General features: G+C 38.4%; 1 protein-coding gene across 1 annotated transcript in view; it reads left to right on the top strand.

Annotated features, from left to right (window-relative positions):
• The first annotated feature begins 5,521 nt into the window (after positions 1-5,521).
• The window catches only part of LOC133609763 (myomesin-1-like), a 108,361-nt gene continuing 87,266 nt past the window's right edge, over positions 5,522-26,616 (top strand). Inside the window, exons 1-7 of the mRNA XM_061965661.2 lie at positions 5,522-5,655; positions 5,886-6,023; positions 11,631-11,765; positions 11,847-12,021; positions 24,494-24,651; positions 24,734-24,826; positions 25,884-25,972. Coding sequence (XP_061821645.2) covers positions 5,929-6,023; positions 11,631-11,765; positions 11,847-12,021; positions 24,494-24,651; positions 24,734-24,826; positions 25,884-25,972 — 745 coding nt within the window. The 5' untranslated portion in view covers positions 5,522-5,655; positions 5,886-5,928. The remainder of the gene's footprint in view (positions 5,656-5,885; positions 6,024-11,630; positions 11,766-11,846; positions 12,022-24,493; positions 24,652-24,733; positions 24,827-25,883; positions 25,973-26,616) is intronic.

Below are 26,616 nucleotides of genomic sequence, written 5' to 3'. Positions count from 1 at the left end.
TCTTAAAACCCACTTTTACTCACTGGCCTATGACCCGAAGTCATTGTTTTCAAATATTTTTTATTTGAACTTTTTATTTCTAAATATATATTTTACTTTGTTTTAAATTATCTGTGGAAGTGGGTTTTATGCCTTTGCTTTTATGCTTTCTTATATTTTACCTGTGTTTAGTGTACAGCCCTTTGTTTCTCAACTGTGCTTGTTTTTAAACGGCTCTATGAATAAAGTTGGTATGGTAACATAAGTAACTAAGTCAAATCTAATTTCAAGTTTAGTGTCACTAAAATTTGTTTTACTTTTTAAACTGTTTCCCTATACTCAGGGACTTTTCGTTGAAGAACTTGAAGTTGTTTTTTTTCAAATCTTTGGCTAGGGTTAGGCGTGTGTGTGTGTGTGTGTGTGTGTGTGTGTGTGTGTGTGTGTGTGTGTGTGTGTGTGTGTGTGTGTGTGTGTGTGTGTGTACATAAATACATAACGCAACGGAATTCTATTAGTACTATCATGTAGTGAGCTTGTTCCGTTAAAGGGAAACTGCACTTTTTTGGAATTTTGCCTATCGTTCACAATCATTATGAGAGACAAGAACACGTGTTTTTTGGGGTTTTTTTTGGGTGGGGGCTAGGGGGGAGTTTAAAGAATATAAATACGCTTGCAAGTTGCAGGTAATGGTAGTCACAGTTGTAGCCTTCAAAGCCCTCTAAAACAACTTCACAACTCTCCATCAACGTTTTACATACAGGCTGCAAGTATATATACAGTATATTGTAGTAACAGACACATTCATAATAATATGTCCATCCATCCATTTTCTACCGCTTGTCCCTTTTGGGGTCGCGGGCGGTGCTGGAGCCTATCTCATATGTAATATGTACAATATTTACCGTATTTTGGTCATTTTAAGCAAGACCGGAACTTATTTCTTCAAAACATGTATTTCCGTTTTCACAGTCGCTCACATCCGACTTCTGGCAACAAACGTGTGTTCCAACTTCCGGAAGCAAATGTGAGTGTTTCATAACTATGGCAGACTTGGTAATGGATGACAAAGATGACTATTTTTGGACAAATGAGGATTCATAACCTTATCTTTTTGAAACTGAATATACCGAGGATGAACTGCTGCTTATAAAAGTGAGCACAAAGTGAGGCTGAAACGTTGGAGCAGACGGAAGCTGAGAGAATGACTTTACGGTGCAAATGTGCAACTTGGAGCCAAGCTATACTGACATATATGGATTGCTTACCCAAAATCAACTGGAAACGTCCCCGGCCAGCTGGACCAAACGCAAAACTGTCCATCGAGTGAGTCACTTTAATATTGATCATGATACACACAGCACGCCATGCGTGTTATTACAACTGCAGTACATACGCTGTTGAGCTAGCTGTGTAAAAACAAAATTGTGGGCTAATACTTTACAGATACTGTAATATAGTTGTTCATGTTTTTCAGTCAGTACAGATTGGTGTCCTATTGCATTGTGTTGTGCATTACAAACTCAAAAGTAATTCAGATGCTGACGCAAGAAGCTAGCGTACCTCTTGGCGTAGCTAGCTTACGGCTCATGCCTTAGCATGCCGTCGCAAGGCAATGTGTTACTACGCTAGATATTCAGTTCCTCAGAGTTCGCTCTTACAATAACAATGTCGCTTCTACAGCTTGGTTATCATACAGGTTATGGAACGTGAATGAAGTATTGTTGGCGGTTTTGTGAATTACAGGGAGAATGGATTGATCCTATTAGCTGCATTGCTAGCCACCTAGAACAAGCTGATTATTACAAATTAGAATGCAAAAAAAAACCTTTTGCCTTCTTGCCTCTCATAAAGATTGTGAATGATAAGCAAAATTTCAAAAAAGGGCAGTTCCCTTTTAACAATAATAACAATGTGTGATAACTTTGCATCCAAATACCTAATTGAGTGAGTGCACTGGGCCTCCTAAATGCACAGGCTTACCTGGTCTGTTGATGGCGTAATACAATGATTGGTGTTCATAGCTGTTAATCACAGACAGCTCTGTTTGGTGTGGCGATTGTGTACTCTCTTTCTAGGCTGCGGTGTATTTTACTACTGCTCCAAGCGGGACGCAAACCCAGGTCGCCGGTGTGACAGGCAAGGGTGCTTGACTGATGAGCTTAAAGCACAGGAAATTGCTCAGATCTCCAGCACTATTCTTGAAGTTGACTGGCCTCCACACTCACACAGGCGTGCATGCGCCCTTCTTTTGCAAGGGAGATGTATTTATAAAGGACATTTTTTTATACTGGTCGATTTTTTTGCATTGTTGCTGTTCTGTTGAGTAAAATCATAATTACATTTTTCTAAATGTGTTTTCGGAGTGAGGGGGGGCAGGGGGTTTGACATCCGGGGGTGGGGGTTTGAGGTTTGGGTGGGGCCCCTTGAACCTATTTAGCCCCAGGGCCCCCCCTTAGGTTAAGGCGGTCATGTGAGTAGATATAAATATTTGAAATTGTTTTGTGTATCAACTGTCAGAAATAAAGCCCTAAAATCATTGCAGCTGTTTTTAATTGGTTTAGTACTTTAACAAAGTAGTGGTGAATATATTTCGACCCATTAGTTTTCGTGTGCATATTTTTGTCATGATATCTACACTGTGCATTGTTGTTGCATTCTTCACAACCAAGCAGTTATTTACTTTCACAAATGAGAGTGAAACCTGAGCATGTGGCGAAGGACAGCGGGACAATGAGGCTGCCATGGTTTGTTTGTGACGCAAGTAACAATAGCAGTGGCTAAAGTTAGAAACCTTTCCGGTGACGTTGTTTGCGCTGCTGGGATTTACTGGCAAGAACATCGTAACATCACATGTTCATTTAGACAGCAGATTTTAGTTGAAGACAATTTTTGACAACAATGATTCTGATCTACTCAAGGTTTGTGTGTATTAAAACGTGCATATTTGATGGCACACACAACTGATCTACTAAGTTTGTTTGCTGAGGACTGTGTATGTTAAACAATTGTTAGATAATTGATTTAATTTATTTGTCTTCATGTATATGCAAAATATATGCTGACCCCGCCCGAATGCAGCTGATATAGGCTCCAGCAAACCTCCGCGACCCGAAAGGGGCAAGCGGTAGAAAATGGATGGATGGATAGATTTTTAGAACACACAATGCTGTGAGGAGTAGATTCAAATACAGTCATTTAGCGCTCACATTGTAAGTCAATCAACCTGAGAGTGTTTTTGCATCTACATTTAGCACGTTTGGAAGGTACTTCCAAACTGGCACAGTTACGCACAGTTGGCTGTGAGAAAGGAGACTGTGCTGCAATGACACACATTGAAGAGAGAATCCTATATCTGTGTGCTTGTCAACATATTTGTATTGTCATACATTAAAATATTTGAATTTTTTTTTTCATCAATATCATTTTAGAATTTTGTAGCTGCTTGATGACTTAAAGAGGAACTGCACTTTTTTTTGGAATTTTGTCTAACGTTCACAATTATTTTGAAATACTCTTTTTTTTAATTGCAAATATTAAATAAATGCGATCAAAAGACGCTCTATTACGCCTATAAAGCCCTTAGAAAAACATCCAAACACCTCTATCAAGGTTCAATATACACACTATAAGTATATATGTAATGTAGTAACAGGCACATCTATAATAACATTTAATACTTACGTATTTTGATAATTTTAAGTATACCCGGCGTATTAATTTAAAAAACGCATCATGACGTTCTTTTTTTTTTTCGTCATTAGATAGGCTCCAGCACCCCCTGCGACCCCGAAAGGGATAAGCGGTAGACAATGGGTGGGTGGATGGATCACTGATTACTACTCACTGCAGACTTTATGAGAGCCAACAAACATAATAAAACAACACTTACTGTACAATATCTGCTGTCATAGGATGCAGACTGCTAGGATGTTCATATATTCCTGTTTAGATGAAGAATGACTCATAATCCTCGCGAAGAAAAGTATTTTTATGTCGTCCGGCAAAGTGTACTTATTTGTCGGAATTTGTCCTCGTCCTTCTACCTTCTAGGTGAGAGGCATGATTTACGATCTTATATAAAGTTTGACAAGCAAAAAAACGAGGAAGCAGCTGATCATTCGATCATACTAACATTGGTATGATCGACGTTTGTCTGCGTAGCGCTTATAATATCACTAATACTTGGTTAATATTCCAAGTCACGAAATATAAATTGAGTATATTTGACGTTTTTGTTAATTGCAATTTATGGGCAGAATAGAGGACCATCCATTGGCTCCGCTATAAGCGAACAATTATTTACGATTATTTGCAAGTTAGAAGGCATTAAAAAATAAATTTGTCGTCATGTCTTTCATGTTGATTGTAAACGATAGGCAAAATTCCCCAAAAAGTGCACTTCCCCCTCAAGGGGCGCATTGGAGCCTGCTGGCCTTGTTTTAAAGATCATTTGTTTTTTCATGTAAGAGATATAATATTATATCTCATAGCAGTGTCACATATATGCTACTATTTTTATTTCATTATTTTGTTTTGTCTTGTTGTCCAATATATTATTTATTCTCATTGAAGAGAAAGGTGCAGTTTTTGTGTGCTTCTCGGTATACATACATATTAATATACAGACATACATACATTCATACATACATTATATACATACACATATACATTTATACATGCATACGTACATACATAAATACATACACACGTGCACACACACGTACATGTACACATTCGGTTCCTCCCTCTGTCTTCTTTTTTCTTCTTTCTATGTCCTCCCGTTTGCAGTAAACAATACAAATTTTTAAAAAACACAAAAAATGTAACAAGAGAAGTATCCCACAGTTCTATTTTGTAAACTAAATCTGTACAGCAGATTTGATCATCTCGATCAACAATATTATTTGACAAGACAGGTTAAAAATAAATTAATAAATAGAAACAGTGGAGCAACATTGTATTTAATCTAATACACATTATCTAGACCAGTGATTCTCAAACTGTGGTACGTGTACTACTAGTGGTATGCGGGCTTCATCGAGTGGTACACCAAATAATCACTTGATTAAAGTACAGTGTTACTGTTCAAACTGTGTGTAATGTTACAGTGGCTGAAATATAAAATATACTTGTTAAATTAAACCTCTGTCTTGTTTTCAATAAATACTTAGGCATACAACGCTACTGTATTTTAATGTTGGTCATTATGGTGGTACTTGGAGAGTTAAGTGTTTTCTTAGGGGGTACTTGGTGGAAAAAGTTTGAGAACCACAGGTCTAGACCACAAGGAAGTGACTTAAATTGTCAGCCTTTAGAATGTTTTCTTAACATCATTCTTTGCAAGTCGAAACCAATTTATGTACTCTTTATCAAAGAAGACTTATTGTAAAGTTGTTAAGGAAGTTGACTTGCTTATCAATCATCAAACATACCCCCCCACACTCTCAGCTATATTTATCTCCACCCTCGCCATAAATGGCTGTGACTGCTGCTCGGACATTCTGGCCGGGCCCCGTGTTATTTTTGCTGTGTGTACACAGTCCTGAACCTACCTACCAACCTACCTGCTTGGCTGTTAAACGTTTTGGTTGTGGAGTCTGAGCACTTTTTCCCTGAAAGTTGACAAACTAACACTCTGAGGTCGAAGTGGGTAAGTGGCAGCTGCAGAAATAAGAGGTAAGAAATGTATTTGGGGTATTTCCACGCATCATGAGAGACGTTGCCTGATTGCCTGCTTATGATGTCATGTTGTTTGGTTCTAGTAAAGGTTGTTGCTACTATTTCGCCTGCACTGTGCTAAATTAACAGTACATGTTCAACTTAAAAAGAACATGTTGACAAATGCAGAAATCTAACAAACATTCGCGAATGAAAGCCAAATATGCTCTTGAACACGAACTCACCAGACGGAAAATCAAGTAGACAAGAAGGAGGATACACTCGTGCATCATGTACCAGAAGCAACACCGCCACTATGACCGTGGCTACCGCTACCAGTCTGGCAGCAGATACACTACTGGAGCTAGCAGCAGCAGCAGCAGGGGGTAAGAAAAGGAGGCCCAGATGAAGGATAACAGACTTTGTTGTCCCCCTAATATCCTCATTGAGCTCACTCCCGTCCTTCATCCTCACAAATGGATGATTCACTCTCTCTTCTCTGAGGTTTGGCTTCACCTTCCATTCCACTAACCGTCTCACATGTGAGGAATGCTGCCTTCATGATCATCCAATAAGTTTTTTGCTTCCAATTTGAGCACGATAACCTCTCGCAATGCTGCATGTGTTTTGTTAAGTCATGTTTTAATGGCTAGGCTGCAAAGGACTCTTCACCTGTGCAACAATGTGCTGAAAAGCAAAGAAAGACGTCTTAATAACACACTTGATCCTTAAAGGATAGTTTTGCAGCATTTGACAACTCCAGCAATCCAATCTGCTGCAGGACATCTTTAAATATACTTGCTTGGAGCGTGTGAACATCTCAGAGGACTTAGGGTTTGTTAGCGACATCTGATCTTTGCCTGGCACTCCACCAACCAGACACCCAAACCAACGTTAACCTTGCAGCAATGATGCAACCAACCAGCTGCTCCATAACAATGTGTTTCTGTTGCAAATACTGTATTTGAGACAAAGAATGATAGCTTTTATTTTTGTAGAAAGTGAAGTGCTTAATCGATGTCAAAACACGGAAAATGAGGTTAGCTCCTCTCACACCAATGTTGGTGTGAGAGGATTAGATATGCCTGAGACGTATCTAATCATTTGGATGCCCAAGGTAATCCTTGTCATTGAGGCCATGCAGATAACAAAAACAACATGATTATTTATAATTACCGTATTTTTCGGACCGTTGGGCGCACCGTATTATACTGTAAGGCGCGATGAGTGGGTCTTTTCAGGCATATTTTCATACAAAAGGCGGACTGACTATAAGGCGCATTAAAAGGTGTCATACTATGATTATTTTTCCCGACATTTAAAACACTTCTGGTGGTCTACATACTCTTTGGTCAAAATGTTGCATAGATTATGTTTATGCCGCTATCCTACCCTCTCCTTAGGATGCGCCGTTTTGTGAGCTGCCTTATTATTATGTCCCTTCACTTCGACGGCATCTTCTCAGCATCTTTGTAGTACCGGTAGTTTTTGGCGCTTCCATAGCGAGTCTACTGACAGATATAAGTTAGAACTGTACGCTACTTTTTTATCAGAAATGGCAACAGCGAAGGATGAATGCCTCACAACAATAGGATAGAGAAAAAGAAGGCGCTTATCGATTGGCACAGACTTTAAATTTGGGACTTATGCAGGTCCCAAACACACAACAGCAGGTACCAATAGGTAAGAAAAGTTGGTTTTGCATGATAGGGCGAAACAAAACTAGATAATTTCTCCTAATAGGTGCCATTTTGGGATCCTTCCTCATAATAATACAAGTATGTTGAAGCCCAGTGCTCCGACAATCCATCAAGCGGTGCAGCTTCGTAGCTTACCAAAGTCGTACAAAAAAATTGTGACAGGTTTTTGAGCACCGTGTGTAATGTTTTATATTCTCAATGAAACGTCAAAATGTTGGTGTTGCTTGCTAGCGTCATTTAATGAACAGGCATCAACTTGCAGTCCACGCATATCTCTTATGACTGCCATCTACTGGTCACATTTATTACACCATGTACAGAATAAAATTGTTTTGAGGTTAGTAAGCACAACCAGAATTAATCCGTACGTTGGGTTATAAGGCGTGTTCTGCCCTCACTATATGTGTTGATGTTCCAATAAAGTTCCAAAGCAGATGAATCCTTTTAGGCTCTTTATTATTGTTGATCTTGCTTTGTCTTCTTTATATAAACTTTACTTGCTTTTTTAGTTTGTCTTGTACTTTACTTTACTCTTGCACTTTACTTAAAAAACTGAAATATACACATTGACAAATGTATAAGCTATGTGATTCAAACAACATACTGAAATGTACAAACCCCGTTTCTATATGAGTTGAGAAATTGTGTTAGATGTAAATATAAACGGAATACAATGATTTGCAAATAATTTTCAACCCATATTCAGTTGAATATGCTACAAAGACAACATATTTGATGTTCAAACTGATAAACATTTTTTTTGTGCAAAAAACCATTAACGTTTGTAATACACAATAGGTATGTAAATATTAGCTTTACACAAAGATGCAATGCTATCATCAAACAAATACTTCTGAGTGTTGAAAATGTTGATGGTAGAAATATATGATTGGCAGCCATTCTAAGTCAATCAATCAATCAATCAATCAATGTTTTTTTATATAGCCCTAAATCACAAGTGTCTCAAAGGGCTGCACAAACCACAACGACATCCGTGGTACAGAGCCCACATAAGGGCAAGGAAAAACTCACAACCCAGTGGGACGTCGATGTGAATGACTATGAGAAACCTTGGAGGACAGGTTAATCAGTTTACGTCCATACTTATCTTTTCCAAGGTTTTTAAGAGTGAACACATCTTGTTTGCTTCTCAATTGTCTCATAAACTGACGTCTTGAAATCGTCAACCCGGAAGTGCCTAAACAAATCAAGCGTAGTAACTTCCTATCGCCGCAGGGTGTCAGTAAGAGTCTACAATCAAATGGGCATAACAATGAGAAAATGAAAAAAAATTAAGTGGGCCTTGGTAGTCCAAAAAATACGGTAATAGGAACATGAATCAACGTTTGCTCTGACAGTAGTGACTGTTGTGTTCATCACATAAATTCTGTCAGTGAGAAAATGTTGACACTTTGGGTAGTTTTCATAAAAACGATTTCTCTTCTTAGGTAACTCTGCTTCAGCTTTGTAAAAACCTCTCATAACTTCGCCAAACAATTGGTTTTGGTCTGTTTTTCGGGAATCATGTGCAGTAGTATGTAATATTCAGTCCATTGCGTGAGAATGGAGGGGAAGACTGTTAAAAGCGATTGAGATTGATTAAGCATTTTTATGTACAAAACCCAGAACCAGTGAAGTTGGCATGTTGTGTAAATAAAAACAGAATACAATGAATTGCAAATCCTTTTCAACTTATATTCTATTGAATACACTGCAAAGACAAGATATTTAATGTTTGAACTGAGAAACATATTTTTTTTTTGCAAATAATCATTAACTTAGAATGTAATGGCAGCAACACATTGCAAAAGAGTTGGCACAAGGGCATTTTTACCACTGTGTTACATCGCCTTTACTTTGAACAACACTCAGTAAGTTTGTTGTCAAATTTTACGCTTCATAATGCGCCACACATTTTCAATTGGAGACAGGTCTGGACTACAGGCAGACCAGTCTAGTACCTGCACTCTTTTACTATGAAGCCACGCTGTTGTAACACGTACAGAATGTGTCTTGGGATTGTCATGCTGAAATAAGCAGGGGCGTCCATGAAAAATACGTTGCTTGGATGGTAACATATGTTGCTACAAAACCTGCATGTACCTTTCAGCATTAATGGTGCCTTCACAGATGTGTAAGTTACCCATGCCTTGGGCACTAATACACCTTCATACCATCACAGATGCTGGCTTTTGAACTTTGCGCTTATAACAGTCTGGATGGTTCTTTTCCTCTTTGGTCTGGAGGACACGGCGTCCACAGTTTCCAAAAACAATTTGAAATGTGGACTTGTCAGACCACAGAACACGTTTGGACTGATGTCCATCTTAGATTAGCTCGGGCCCAGCGAAGCCGGCGAGGTTGCTGGGTGTTGTTGATAAATGGTTTTTGCTTTGCATAGTAGAGTTTGAACTTGCACTTACAGATGTAGCGACGAACTGTAGTTACTGACAGTGGTTTTCTGAAGTGTTCCTGAGCCCATGTGGTGGTATCCTTTTCACACTGCATTGCCGCCTACGTGCAGTGATTTCTCCAGATTCTCTGAACCTTTAGATTATATTACGGACGGATGGTGAAATCCCTAAATTCCTTGCAATAGCTTGTTGAGAAATATTGTTCTTAAACTGTTGGACAATTTGCTCATGCATTTGTTCACAAAGTGGTGACCCTCACCCCATCCTTGTTTGTGAATGATTGAGCATTTCATGGAAGCTGCTTTTATACCCAATCATGACACCCACCTGTTCCCAATTAGCCTGGCCACCTGTGGGATGTTCTAAATAAGTGTTTGATGAGCATTCCTCAAATTCCTTAGTCTTTTTTGCCACTTGTGCTAGCTTTTTCAAAACATGTTGCATGTATCAAATTCCAAATGAGCTAATATTTGCAAAATAACAAAGTTTACCAGTTTGAACATTGAGTATCTTGTCTTTGCAGTGTATTCAATTGAATAAATTGAAAAGGATTTGCAAATCATTGTATTCTGTTTTTATTTACGATTTACAAAACGTGCCAACTTCACTGGCTTTGGGTTTTGTATTTTAAAGCGCCCAATTTAAGAAAAATAATAATTGTTTTAAATAAAAGAAAGTTCTATTATGTGTTTTATGAGAATGTTTGGGGCACCTGGAAATCTCGGGGCCCTGGGCAACTGCCTGTGTTTGCCAAATGGTTTTTTAAAGCTTCAAGCGGAGGGGGAGGAGCTCTTGACATAAATAAAGCAGTGATATAAATTCTGATAAAAACTATTTTTTAATGCAGAGTCTGAATTGATTGGTGAGTGTATAGGTGCACATAATGTTACCGAGTGAATCGCTATAATGTTTATGAAATTTGTGTCTGGAAAAAAATAGCGGCAATACCTCAAGATATATATTTTAACAGTGTACATTTTCAAAATACAAATTATGATACTTTAGGAGAGAAAGGGGCATTGTTTCATTTGCAATCTAGGAACATCTTGCAGGCTGTCTCAAAAAATGGGTTATAAAAGTGACTGTGGAGCAAAATTTACGAACATTTTACAGCAAAGCATATCCAATACATATTATGTGGGATGAGGTGGCAACTTATCCTAGAGTGTACGCCGCCTTCCGCCCGAATGCAGCTGAGGTAGGCTCCAGCACCCCCGCGACCCCGAACGGAACAAACGGTAGAAAATGGATGGATGGATGGATTATGTGGACCACAAGGAAATGTTTTAAATGTAGAATACAATCTCGACAGGTCCCCTTTAAACATGTTTCGTGACAGTTAGAAATTATACTTGGACAATTCGTTCACACAGTCTTGTAAATAATATGAAGTGGACCAATTAAAGTATTCTCGGTGGCTAAAACTGCAATTGATACTGATCAGTATCTGTGGTTCTGTGTGTCATTTTCATCATTGACATTATTAAACCTTGGCTAATCAATGTAATTAGAATAAATCATTTTAAAAATGTAGCAACATGAAACATTTTCTATACCTACTTTGTGCACGAACAAAAGTTGTTCAACCAGCAATTTCTTTTTTTATACAGTAAAGTTTGTACAAAAATATCATAACTTTATCAAAATGTAAAGATGGACATTCCATTTTAGCTAACCATACACAATGGTCCAAACAATGCTGATAAGTATTACACCTTAAAACAACAATTATATCCTAAAATACTGCACTACTGTACCAACTGCAGTTTCTTTATAGTTTTTGGCCTTGAAAGTTTGAGGTAACAAATTAACAGAGAGCAATAATTGGAATCTTGGATGCATAACTTGTACTTACTCCGATTCTATGTTTCTGTCTCAGAATCGATTGGTCGTCACAGTCCGGACTGGACAAGACTCAAGTGAGTCCTTTGCTCAAAAGAGACAGGCCAGCTTACTTGGCTGTGGACAAAGAAAACTACATCATCGGCTACGTCATTCCTGTCTTCAGGAGCAGGTAACAACAAAATGTTTGGTTATTAATATTTCTCACAACTCATTTTGGTCTTGCCTTGCACGTTTGGTATTTCTATGCCAGTCAAGAGTTTGCTGCTGGATATTCCAACACGAAGGAAGCAAGACTAAGGAACACTTCTGCATACATGGAGCACAGAAATCTGTTTACCAGCGGCCTGGAAATGGAGAGGTCGGAGCAGATCTCCAGAAGGGATACTATGCGCCAGTCAGCCGAGCGCATCTCATTGAACAAAACAGTAAGTTGGAAAATCTGAAAATCTCCTTTTTGTCTTTGTACAGCGTCTTTAAGTCTCGATGAAAGCGCTATATAAAGTTAATGAATTATTAATTATTTTATATCTTTAAACCCTAAGGTTAGGTGTGAGAAACTGCAAAACATGTATTATTCTAATCAACATTACCTTTCACAATATAATAATAATGACATCCAATACAAGAACTACAGAACAAGATCTTGTATTTTTGTCTTTTCGCAGTTTTAAGTTACATGACAAGAGCAAAACATTAAAAACACACACTAACTTTACATTCAAAGTAGTATTTATTTACACACAAGAAACACACTCTACAAATAGATCTGGTGTAACTTTAAATGTGCTAAATTATTACACTAAATTGGCCCTAGTGTATGAATGTGAGTGGGAATGTTGTCTCTTTATCTGTGTTGGCCCTGCGATGAGATGGCGACTTGTCCAGGGTGCAGCTGGAATAAGCTCCAGCACCTCCCCAAAAGGGACACACGGTAGAAAATGGATGGATGGATGGATAGTATTTATTTTCACAACAATAACACAGACTTCTATTATATATAGTATAACATTAGATGTGCCAAATTAGTATTTATTTACACGCTAGAAACACACACTATAAATACACAAGAGTATACCATTACATGTGTCAAATTCGTATTTATTTACACACTAGAAACACACATACAACTCACTAGAGGGGGCGTGGTTAAGATGCGCAAGCAGTAGTTTGCCTCTGCGGTAACACCGGTGAAAACTTTAAGATTTAATTCAAATTCTGCTTTTTTTTTTAAATTAAAACTGACAACGCTTGGCCAACTATATGCATGCCTATCACTCTGGGTGAGTTATACTCTATCAATACATAGATAACAACAATCATGCCCAAGACACGAAGAGGGAAGCAATCAGAGTCACCTGTGGCCGTAAACGAGCTCGAGGCTGGCGCTGAGATGGCGTCATCAACTTTGGAGAAGTTGCTGGATAAGATACTCGAGTCTATCAACAAACGTTTTGACATGCTGGAGGAAAAAGCTTGAGACTCTTACAAGCAAGCAGGCGGCATTGACCAACAGAGTGGAGGACATGCAGCAGCAAGGTTCCGAACATGCGCGCCGCATCGAAGCGCTCGAACAAAAACTGACTGAAACGCAGAAGAGCAATGAGAAATTGGCTGCTAAAATAGACGAATTGGAAGGGCGCTCAAGACGTAATAACGTAAAAATAGTAGGGATACCAGAGCAAGAAGAAAAGGGAAGACTTACGGATTTCGTTGCGGACCTGATACCAAAGTTGTCTGGAGCGAGTAACTTCTCCATGCCAGTGGTGGTGGACCGTGCGCACCGTGTCCCGTTTGCTCGCTATGCTGACGGCAATCGCCCCAGGAGCATCATCGCAAGAATACACTTCTACCAGGACAAGGAGCTACTTCTTAGACTGAGCCGCGGCCAGGAGCTGATCTACAACGGCCTGCGCGTCTTCCTGTTTCCAGACTACACTGCCGAGGTGACAGCGCAAAGACAGGCCTTTCGAGAGGTAATGAACATGCTGCGGGAGAAGGAAATCAAGTTTATGCTACGTTTTCCAGCTCGCCTGCATGTGGAGTACAACGACCAGGTAAAGGAGTTTACCTCTCCTACATATACAGACTAAGACCTTCATTATAAAACATCTTAGTGGCTAATCATCAGTAACGGCTCTACCACACAAGGCTTATGATAAGCATAAAGCAGAAATACACTTTTTCACTGAGGTTTATTTCACCGGAGGACGCAGGAGAAAAAAAACAAAAAACACTTCGCTGCCGAGCAGTGAACGCAACTACTAGCATGCGCCCTGCGCCTGAAGATGGGGGTGGGGGACTTTTGGACTGGGGAATCGACCAACACGACGTCGTATGGATAACATCACAATGGAGATTTCACTCCAAAACATTGAACTACACACGATTGGGACAGAGGGAGGGGGGAACAATGGGGTGTGAGTGTGTGAATCTGAGCATGAATGTGGAGGAGAGAGGTGCACAATCATATTTCAACTTGCCAATTACTAAGGTGTTTTTTTTCACGTAAAGATAAAATACAACAACTTTAATGTCAACTTGTAAAAAAAAAAATACACTAGTTTCATGGAATGTCAGGGGCTTAGCCAAAAATATTAAAGCAGGAAGGTTTTTTCACACTTAAATTCATTAAAAGCAGATGTCAAGGTCAAGAAACACATCTCTGTAAAGACAACCAACACAAACTTAAAGCTCGCTGGATATCTCAGGTTTATCATGCACCCTTTACTTCACAAGCTAGAGGTGTAGCCATTTTATTTCATAAAAATGTGCCTTTCATACTTACATAAAAAATAATTGACCCTAACGGAAGATTTATTTTATTAAATGGTCATAATACATCCTACCCAGTAACTTTTTTAAATATCTATGGACCAAACACCGATGACTCAAACTTTTATCATAGAGTCTTTGGTCTACTTCCTGATGATAGCTCCTCTCATATCTACATTGGTGGTGATTTTAACTGCCTTTTGGATCCCGCTTTAGATAGATTGTCAACTAAATCTCATGTAATTGCTAACTCAACTAAAACCATTAATAATCTTATGAGATCAAGAAATATCATAAACATTTGGAGAACAAAACATCCTAATAAAAGGGAGTATTCATTTTACTTCGCTGTACACAATTCTTACACAAGAATCTATTACTTTTTAGTGGAAGCCTCTGCTCTCTCCAATGTCAGTAATCCTGAGTACCACAGTAGAGTCATCTCAGATCACAGGCCTGTGAGTCTGCAGATCCAAATTGTTCTCCTTAAAACCAAACAAAAATGGAGATTTAATCCACAATTATTATTATATGAAGATTTTAAAGAGTATATGAACAAGATTATCCAAGAGTTTATTGAGGTGAATGATAACGGAGAGGTCTCAGACTCTACATTGTGGGAAGCCCTTAAAGCTACTGTGAGAGGATATATCATTTCATTTGAAAGCTCAAAACAAAGAGATGTAAGAAAAAGGCATAAAGAATTGGAAAAATAAATTAAAGAAATCGAAGAAATTCATATAAATTCTCTTTTGCAGTCTGACTACAATAAGATGCTGAAACTGAAAAATTAATACAATTCTCTTCTTCACAGGGAAGTATCTAAACTCTTACTGAAAAATAAACAAAAACATTTTGAAATATCTGATAAATCACAAACACTTCTGTCTAGACAGCTCAAAGCAGAACAAGCTAAAGCTGCTATCCACAAAATATGCTCAAAAACAGGTGAAACATGTACAGATTTACAGGTGATCAACAATGTCTTTAAAGACTTTTATTCAGAATTATATAAATCTTGTACAGCTACATCGGTTAATGATTTAAATGATTTTTTTACTCCATTAAACCTACCTCAACTGAGTCCAAATCATCAGAATTCTTTAAACAATACTATTTCAACTGAAGAACTGCTAAAAGCGCTGAAATCTTTCTCCGTGAAGAAAAGCCCTGGTCCAGATGGATTTGGTGCGGAGTTTTATCAAGCTTTTAGTGAAATACTGTCCCCTATTATACTAAGAATGTTAAATGACTCTTTCGTAAACAATAAACTTCCAAGCTCCTTGTATGAAGCTCATATATGTATAATACCAAAAAAGGGGAAAAATCCACTTGATCCAGCCAATTATAGACCTATCTCCCCGCTCAATCTAGACCATAAGATTCTAACTAAGGTACTCGCAACAAGGTTAAGCAACCAGACCTTCTTTTGGCAATGTACGGAGATTATTGAACTTGTTGTACTCGGACTGCATAGGAAACAAAAAGGCAGCCGTCCTGACTCTGGATGCTCATAAAGCTTTTGATTCAATTGAGTGGGCTTATCTATTTCATGTTCTCAATTTATTTGGGTTGGGAGAAAATTTTATAAAATCGGTTTAAATAGTTTATTTTGCACCAAAATTATATGTCGTAACTAATAATGTAATATCGGATAGTTTTGAATTGCATCGCCCTTACCTTCCAATTTGGCCCTAGAACCACTGGCTATTGGTCTAAGAATGAACTCTAATATTAAAGGCTTTTCAGTGGGCACATCAGAGAGTCTCATCTCACTTTATGCAGATGATGTACTTTTACACTTACTGAGCCAGAAATTGCATTACCACTTCTTTTAGAATATGTAGACTCTTTTGGAAGAATATCTGGTTATAAAATAAACTGGTCCAAAAGCGAGCTTATGTTCCTAGAAGATAATGTTAAGATCAGTCAAAACCCAGTTAAAGTTGCAGAAAACTATATATCTCGGCTTAAAGGGGAACATTATCACCAGACCAATGTAAGCATCAATATATACCTTGATGTTGCAGAAAAAAGACCATATATTTTTTTAACCGATTTCCGAACTCTAAATGGGTGAATTTTGGCGAATTAAACGCCTTTCTATTATTCGCTCTCGGAGCGATGACGTCACAACGCGACGTCACATTGGGAAGCAATCCGCCATTTTCTCAAACACCGAGTCAAATCAGCTCTGTAATTTTCCGTTTTTTCGACTGTTTTCCGTACCTTGGAGACATCATGCCTCGTCGGTGTGTTGTCGGAGGGTGTAACAACACGAACAGGGACGGATTCAAGTTGCACCAGTGGCCCAAAGATGCGAAAGTGGCAAGAAATTGGACGTTTGTTCCGCACACTTTACCGACGAAAGCTATGCTATGACAGAGATGGCAAGAATGTGTGGATATCCTGCGACACTCAAAGCAGATGCATTTCCAACGATAAAGTCAAAGAAATCTGCCGCCAGACCCCCATTGAATCTGCCGGAGTGTGTGAGCAATTCAGGGACAAAGGACCTCGGTAGCACGGCAAGCAATGGCGGCAGTTTGTTTCCGCAGACGAGCTAGCTAAACCCCCTGGATGTCTTGGCTCACACCGTCCCTTATGCCACCGAAGATGATCAAGAGAAGAATATCGACCCCAGCTTCCCTGGCCTGCTGACATCAACTCCAAAACTGGACAGATCAGCTTTCAGGAAAAGAGAGCAGATGAGGGTATGTCTACAGAATATATTAATTGATGAAAATTGGGCTGTCTGCACTCTCAAAGTGCATGTTGTTGCCAAATGTATTTCATATGCTGTAAACCTAGTTCATAGTTGTTAGTTTCCTTTAATGCCAAACAAACACTTACCAATCGTTGGTTAGAAGGCGATCGCCGAATTCGTCGTCGCTTTCTCCCGTGTCGCTGGCTGTCGTGTCGTTTTCGTTGGTTTCGCTTGCATACGGTTCAAACCGATATGGCTCAATAGCTTCAGCTTCTTCAAATTCGTTTTCGCTACCTGCCTCCACACTACAACCATCCGTTTCAATACATGCGTAATCTGTTGAATCGCTTAAGCCGCTGAAATCCGAGTCTGAATCCGAGCTAATGTCGCTATAGCTTGCTGTTCTATGCGCCATGTTTGTTTGTGTTGGCATCACTATGTGACGTCACAGGAAAATGGACGGGTGTATATAACGATGGTTAAAATCAGGCTCTTTGAAGCTTATTTTAGGGATATTGCGTGATGGGTAAAATTTTGGAAAAAACTTCGAAAAATAAAATAAGCCACTGGGAACTGATTTTTAATGGTTTTAACCATTCTGAAATTGTGATAATGTTCCCCTTTAAAAATATCTAAAAATTATTAATCATTACTAAAATTGAACTTTACTGAAGCTTTTGAGAAATTAAAAGTGTGTATAGAGTTTGACCCTACTTCTCTCTAAGCAGGTAGAGTGAATGCTATCAAAATGATTACCCTGCCAAAATTTACCTATCTTTTTCAAAATTGACCAATTCTAATTCCTGCAGATTTTTTCCAAAAACTTGAATCTTTAGTTCTAGATTTTGTTTGGGGATATAAAAAACGCAGAATATCTAAAAAGCACTTATTCAGATCTACAAAAGGAAGAGGGACTGGGTCTTTCAATGTTCAAAAATTATTATTGGGCATCAAATCTGAACTCATTGACCTATTGGAAGATGGGGTTCCCAAAGAATGAATCACTTAATTGTGCTCCCTTGTGGATGAAATTGGAACTGCAGTCATTAGTTAAACCTTAGTTAAACCTTTTTACTAAACCAGTCTCTTCTATTAAATCAACAAGCCATAGTGTAGTAGTAAGACATTCTATCAAAATTATTTCTCAAATTAAAAAACAATTGAATATTTCCAATGTAACTATGTATTCACCAATGTGTCACAATCATGCATTTATTCCATCGATAACAGACAGAACATTTTTTAACATGTACTTAAATGGAATTAAATACATAAAAGACATGTATGTTGAGGACAGTCTTGCGTCATTTGAGCAATTGCGAATCAAATTCAATTTGTCCCAATTCAGTTGGTTTTGCTATTTGCAGGCAAAAAAATTTATCAAAGAAAACATTTCAAAGTCTCAGCTGGTAAATGAAAAACACCCTCTCTTAGAATTACTGAATTTATCACCCACAAGTAAAAAGCTTATCACCAAATTTGCCAGCTGCTTCATTATGCCCATGACATCAGAAGACGGTGTTAAAAGAGCATGGGAACAGGAACTAAGAACAACAATACCCAAACAGCAATGGGAGCGGACACTCTCTCAAATTCACAACTGCTCAATTAACAGCAGACTTAGGCTCATACAGTTTAAAGTGATTCATCGTTTTTACTACTCCAAAGTCTTATTACACAAATGTTATTCTGATACATCTCCACTTTGTGATAAATGTAAATCTACTGAAGGATCACTGTCTCATTTGTTTTGGGAGTGTCCAATTATTCAATCATTTTGGTCCAGCATTTTCTTTTTTTACTCGGGGGTATATCAGAGAAAACTTGTCCCTGACAGGGATATAATCTTGTTTGGGTGGTCTTCAGAAACACAAAAACTTCCAAAATATGCTGCTCGGGACGGTTTTGGCCAAAAGACTCATTCTCAAAGACTGGAAAAGCCCATCTGCACCCAACTTCAGGAACTGGCTAAATGAACTTGTGAATGTAATGACTCTTAAAAAAATAAGATTTATAAACTCTGCAAGTATGACTAATTGGGAACTAACCTGGAAACCTTTACTGACATATATTGAATCATAACTTAGACATTTAAGGAAAAAAGAAAAAAACAAGAAAAAGGAAAAAAAAACAAAAAAAACTGCCATCTTTTTTGTAGTTGTATTCCTTTTTTAATATCTTTATTATTTTCTGTATTGATCCTACACTATTGTTTTTTTTGTTTGTTTTTTTGTTTTTTTGTTACTTCTGATATGGCTTTGCCACGGTTTACTTGCTTATATATTTTTATTTTTTTGTGAGTTTTTATTTTGTATTGTTTTGAATCTGATCAACCTTTGAGATTTTCCTTTTCTTTTTTAAGTGTGAACGGTGGAGAGGTCCTCGAGAGGTGATCTTGGGATCACTTCCTGAGGATCCTTGATGCCGAGGAATGCTCATCCATCTTGCTATGGTCTGGATAGCCTGCTGATTCTGAGCCAGAGCGGGATGGATGGATATATATACAATATCTGGGTATTTTTTCTAATAATGTCTATACTGTAAACCTTGATTTGTTAAAGTTTAAGTGCGTTAAGTTTTTGTGTGCCTGGCGATTCTTTCCGTTGAGGACATCAAAGTTTTCTACCTTTTTTTTAAATTAATTTATTAATTAATTTGTATTTCCATCCTATTCCCTTTGGGGTTGCGGGCAATTTCAAAGATGAGGGCAGCCGTTCAAGGTACTCAGAAGATGCACGTCATGATTCATAGGATGGGCACGGCCCTCAGACTGTGGCGATTTCTGAACTAACACTTTGTTCAAATGCATGAAACAAAGAAAAACGCAATTACAAAACCCAAAACCAGTGAAGTTGGCACGTTGTGTAAATCGTAAATAAAAACAGAATACAATGATTTGCAAATTCTTTTCAACTTATATTTGACTGAATAGACTGCAAAGACAAGATATTTAATGTTGGAACTGAGAAAATGATTTCTTTTTTTTTTTGCAATTAATCATTAACTTAGAATTATCGGCAGCAACACTTTGCAAAAGAGTTGGCACAGGTGCATTTTTACCACTGTGTTACATCGCCTTTCCTCTTACCAACACTCAGTAAACCTTTAGGAACTGAGGAGACCAATTTTTGAAGCTTTCCAGGTGGAATTCTTTCCCATTCTTGCTTGATGTACAGCTTAAGTTGTTCAACAGTCCGGGGTCTCCGTTCGTATTTTACGCTTCATAATGCGCCACACATTTTCAATGGGAGACAAGTCTGGACTACTGGCAGTCCAGTCTAGTACCCTCACTCTTTTACTACGAAGCCACGCTGTTGTAACACGTACAGAACAGTGACGTGCGGTGAGGTTCATGGCTGGTGAGGCACTGACTTCATCACAGTCAGATTTACAAACATATGAACCCTAAAGAGTATCTTATTCACCATTTGATTGGCAGCAGTTAACGGGTTATGTTTAAAAGCTCATACCAGCATTCTTCCCTGCTTGGCACTCAGCATCAAGGGTTGGAATTGGGGGTTAAATCACCAAAAATTATTCCCGGGCGCGGTGCCGCTGCTGCCCACTGCTCCCCTCACCTCCCAGGGGGTGATCAAGGGGATGGGTCGAATGCAGAGGACAAATGTCATTACACCTAGTGTGTGTGTGACAATCATTGGTACTTTAACTTAACTTTAAATTTACACATACAAACTGTAGCACACAAAAAAGCACATTTAATAAAACATTTTTTATTATGGTCTTACCTTTACTTATAAATTAAGTCCATGCGCCGCTGTTGTGCTGGATTAATGCACCCCCTGACGGGAGTGTTATATCAACTAAAGCCCTCACTTAAACTTTCCATGTGCAAGATTGAATCTATTTAAAAAAGTGTAACCGAGGGTTTATAAATGTCGCCTATACTGTATGAAACTACAAAATAACAAACACGGAGGCTCCAGTTTACACGAGGACCACTTTATTTACCTTCTTTCAAAAACCTCCGCTCCACTCCAACGTGTCATCACTTTCGCTCTTAGCGCCTTCAAAATAAGAGTTCAAGGCATATACTGTATAACAGCGCATAACAGGAACTTAACATCACAAAGAGGGAAGCCCATAAAATAGGTTACAAAAGTTATTTAATAAGAAGCCAAAAAGTGCAAAAACAATAATGTTCGTGTTGGAGGAGTTGTGAATTAGGTACACCCGCAGACTGCAGGTGTACCTAATGTTGTGGCCCTTCAGTCATTCACAACTCTTCCAACACGAACATTATTGTTTTTGCACTTTTTGGCTTCTTATGAAATAACTTTTTTAAATAGATTCAATCTTGCACGTGGAAAGTTTAAGTGTGGGCTTTAGTTGATATAACACTCCCGTCAGGGGTTGCATTCTACGGCAGGGGTGCAGGATTACTGCGAGCCTCAGCCAGTGCTTCTTTTGCAGCCGTTTTATGATCGCTCAGCACAAGAAATATGTTACACACGTACAAAATACACTGTACATTATATACCTCAGCTAACTAAACTATGGAAATGTATAATATAGTTCATATAGCAATACGGTCTCACTGCACAGCAGGCCAGCAGTTAGCCGAGTCCGCAATCCAATGTGAGGCACAACTGAGTGACGTGCCTCAACTGGCTGCTGTTCACCGCACCGTCTCTTCTCAGTATTTGAACGGCAAATGTGAAAATTCAGCGATTTTAAATAAAAATAATATAAAACTGGTGAAGTTAAATGGAAAATAACTTTATAGGATAATCACTGGATACATATAACAATTTAATAAAATTTTTTTCATTTTACATTTTTTTTCTTTCCATGATGGCAGGTGAGGCCCCGCCTCACCTGCCTCTAGTGACTGCACGTCACTGGTGCAGAATGTGGCTTGACATTGTCTTGCTAAAATAAGCAGGGGCGTCCATGAAAAAGACCATGTTGGATGGCAACATATGTTTCTCCAAAACCTGTATGTACCTTTCAGCACCAATTCACAGATGTGTAAGTCAGTGTTTTTCAACCTTTTTTGAACCAAGGCACATTTTTTTCATTGAAAAAATGCGGAGGCACACCACCAGCAGAAAACATGAAAAAATGAAACTTAGTAGCCGATATTGACAATAAAAAGTGTTGGATATGAATTCAAACCATAACCAACCATGCATCATTATAGCTCTTGTCTCAAAGTACTGTCACGACCTGTCACATGACGCCGCGACTTATTTGAGTTTTTTAGTGTCTTCCTGTCTGTAGTGTTTTAGTTCATGTCTTGCGCTCCTATTTTGGTGGCTTTTCCTCTTTTATTGGTATTTTCCTGTAGCAGTTTCATGTCTTCCTTGAACGCTATTCCCCGCACCTGCTTTGTTTTCGCAATCAAGACTATTTAAGTTGTACGGACGCTATCCTTCTTTGTGGGGACATTGTTGATTGTCATGTCATGTACGTGATATACTTTGTGGACGTCGTCTACTCCACACGCTGTAAGTCTTTGCTGTCATCCAGCATTCTGTTTTTGTTTACTCTGCAGCCAGTTCAGTTTTAGTTTCGTTTTGCATAGCCATCCCTAAGCTTCAATGCCTTTTCTTAGCGGCACTCGCCTTTTGTTTATTTTTGGTTTAAGTGTTAGATACCTTTTTACCTACACGCTTTCCATCCACATATTGTGATCACGACAAACCATGTTCCCGATATCTACAATGCAATTAGCTACTTGCTGCCACCTACTGATATGGAAGAGTATTACACGGTTATTATGCCGAGCTCTAGACAGCACAGACACTCAATAACGGCACATTTGCAGAATATAGTTACTGGTTTGCAAAAAATATTTTTAACCCAATTAGGTGAAATTACATAATCTCCCACAGCACACCAGTCAATATCTCACGGTACAGTAGTGTGCCGCGGCACAGTGGTTGAACAACACTGGTGTAAGTTACCCATGCCTTGGGCACTAATACACTCCCATACCATCACAGGTGCTGGCTTTTGAACTTTGCGCCTAGAACAGTCCTAATGGTTCTTTTCCTCTTTGGTCCGGAAGACACAACGTCCACAGTTTCCAAAAACAATTTGAAATGTGGACTCGTCAGACCACAGAACACTTTTCCACTTTGCATCCGTCCATTTCAGATGAGCTCGGGCCCAGCGAAGCTGGCAGTGTTTCTGGGTGTTATTGATAATTGGCTTTCGCTTTGCATAGTAGAGTTAGTAGCGACAAACTGTAGTTACTAACAGTGGTTTTCCGAAGTGTTCCTGAGCCCATGTGGTGATATCCTTTACACAGGGATGTCGCTTTTTGATGCAGTACCGCCTGAGGGATCGAAGGTCACAGGCATTCAATGTTGGTTTTCTCCAGATTCTCTGATCCTTTTGATGATATTACAGACAGTCAATGGTGAAATCCCCGGCCGACCTGTCGGACAAGCCTGTAAATGTGTGTTGGTCATGTAGTCTTTTTGTTATTTTTGTTTTTGTGATGTGTAATGTCCATTGTTCAAATGTACGGCAGTGAAAATGAATTTCCCCAAGGGGACCAATAAATCTAAATCTAATCTATCTAATCTAAAAGTGCTGACCCTCGCTCCATCCTTGTTTGTGAATGACTGAGCATTTCATGGAAGCTGCTTTTATGCCCAATCATGGTACCCACCTGTTCCCAATTAGCCTGTTCACCTGTGGGATGTTCTAAATAAGTGTTTGATGAGCATTCCTTTTTTGCCACTTGTGCCAGCTTTTTTGAAACACGTTGAAGGCATCAAATTCCAAATGAGCTAATATTTGCAATGAATAACGTTTCTCAATTCGAACGTTGAGTATCTTGTCTTTGCAGTGTATTCAATTGAATATAGGATGAAAATGATTTGCAAATCATTGTATTCTGTTTTTATTTGCAATTTACACAACGTGCCAACTTCACTGGTTTTGGGTTTTGTACAAACGATGAGATTAATTGGATATTACAGTGATTTGCTTTGCTGCCTATAATACAAAGCATACATACCTTTATAATACAGTTTATTGACCTACATGGGGTTGTTCTTAGCATCTTTAATACACAAATTGTACAAACGTGGCTCTCACATTATATTGTCAATTTTGTTTCCATACGGTCCCAAAAATTAACTGAACTGATTTTCCTTCGTTATGTTTTTTTGTCAGTGAATATATGAAGTGGGTCTTACATTTTATTTATTATGGTCTTGAAAGCATTTTAAATTTGAGGTGTTGAATGACTACCAAATAACTAATACTAATACTGTCCTTTCCTTCGATTGACCAATAAGTTCAGAGATATTAAGAATATATATTATTATCTCTAACTTCTTAGAGTCTTTCTTAAGTTATCATTATGAATAACTTTTACTTTGCTCTACTGCAGTTGTCTTTTTGTTGTGCGGCTGTATGACATAGTGCCTCCGTACCTTTAGATCCATGAGCATGGAGACCACTTTAAGCGCATGAATGAAGACAGCCTGCTGCACGCTCCCGAGTTTGTCATCAAGCCTCGCTCTCACACCGTGTGGGAAAAGCAGTGCGTGCGCCTACATTGTACCGTGAGCGGATGGCCTGACCCAAGGGTCGTCTGGTAGGTTCTCAAAGGCCGTCAATTTGTCTCAACATTATAACACAGAAATATCTTCAAACACTGTTCCTCTTCCTCCGACAAGGTACAAAAACAATGTGGCAATTGACCCCCTGACCAATGGTGGAAAGTACAACATTGAGAGCAAATACAGCGTGCACTCACTGGAGATCAACAGGTAGGAGGAATCTCCTGTCCCAAACATGCAAAATATGCAAAAGTTGCCACACCATTTATCAATTAGTTAATATCTTGGTTCCCTGACTGTTAATAAATATTAAGCCCTTACAGGATTTTGCAATGTCGCAATTGTGCCAATTCACCCAAATTCAACCACCCTACAACTTGTTGAACGTTGTCCACAGCCAGCAACTTACACACACATGTTCGTCAATCAGTCATTTGTCATACCTAATTTGTCTTTGAGTGGCGCTCGATGTAGAATCAAAACTTATGTTTGTTTCTTGTGCAGACAAAGCAAGACCAATAATGTGTAACAAAAGATCAACTCTTTGTTGATCAAACGACACAATTGCATTTACATGTTAAAGATGTGTGATGATAATCTCTCATCAGCTCTCATTTACCAACAGAAATTAGCGCTGTATATTGTTCTGAGCAGTTTACAAATGTTTTTAATGTGAGGGAGTAAATGCGTTGAAACACAAATGAATGCTTGCGATGCACTAACAATTTTCAAGTGTAAAACAAATACGGTGAATGTCTGAAACTTGGGGACAAGGGAGCAGACACCGGACAATAAAGAAGTCCTTTAATGGGGTTTCTTTATTATTTTATTTATTGTCATTTTGTTTATTCTTTATAGATATTATTTATAATGAATTAAAACAGTACCGTAATTTGACAATGAGTATGTACTTTTAGTCCCATCTAGTGTCTACTTAAAAAATCCTGAAATCCTGTGTTTTTTTATGTTAATGTTACAGCATTGATAATAAATTAATAAAATCACAAATTGATTCAATGTTATTTGAAAAAAAAAGTCTCAAAACATCACAACTTTTGCCGCAACTTTTGTAGCCTGTGAAATCTTGGAGGGACTGACTAAAATACCTGTATCTAGTATCACATGACATCACCTGTGGTGTCTATTTATTCCTGGCCGGCATGACAAATGGTGACTTTCAGGCTTGCAGGGGTGAAGCATGTAAAAGTTAGAGTTGCACACATAACTTTTAATGATAAATTAGTAAGTTATAATTGTTCTCTTTCAGGTGCGATTTTGATGACACAGCCCAGTATCGAGTATCTGCCATGAATTCCAAGGGGGAGTTGTCTGCTTTCGCTTCAATTGTTGTAAAGAGTATGTGACAACCTGAAACAAAAACACTTCCAGAAACATGTCGCTTTGATGCCATCATGATTAGAAACCTTTAGTGAGGCATGGAGTACAAATGACATCAATTTAAATCTTGTTGCAAGTTGTCCCAACACAAATACTGTAAGGCAAGGGCTCTTAACCTTTTTGACCTCAGGGCCCACATTTACCACTACAGAGAGGCCTGGGGCCTAGTCAAATATTAACATCAAATTAATAATCTTACTCTTGATTTCGCATTCAAAAATTATATCTAACCTACCTACAGTTTAACAAGATAAACCTTGTGAATCCATGAACCATGAAACCAGAGGTAGGTACCCCAAAAAATTATTAAGAAAAATGTTTCCATACAATTACGCGGTGCTAAAATAAATTCTAACTGAATTAATCATAATAATAATAATAATAATAATAATAATAATAATGTTTTCCTTCAATAAATTATCAACATTTAAGTGCAAATGAAAATACAGCTTAACCACTTAAGTGATCATTTTTGCGCTTCAAATTTGACTCGAGTACCAGACTTCTTCTGCTTGCTTGATGTTGTCATTACTGCCACACGTGGTGGAAAAGTGTATTACAACAGAGTACTGCTACGGCCCATACGGACCTCAGCGGAGAAA

The sequence above is a fragment of the Nerophis lumbriciformis genome, linkage group LG07, assembly GCF_033978685.3.
Source record: "Nerophis lumbriciformis linkage group LG07, RoL_Nlum_v2.1, whole genome shotgun sequence".
NCBI lineage: Eukaryota > Metazoa > Chordata > Actinopteri > Syngnathiformes > Syngnathidae > Nerophis > Nerophis lumbriciformis.
Note: the sequence above shows the minus strand (reverse complement) of the source record. Positions and strands in the feature narration are given on the sequence as shown.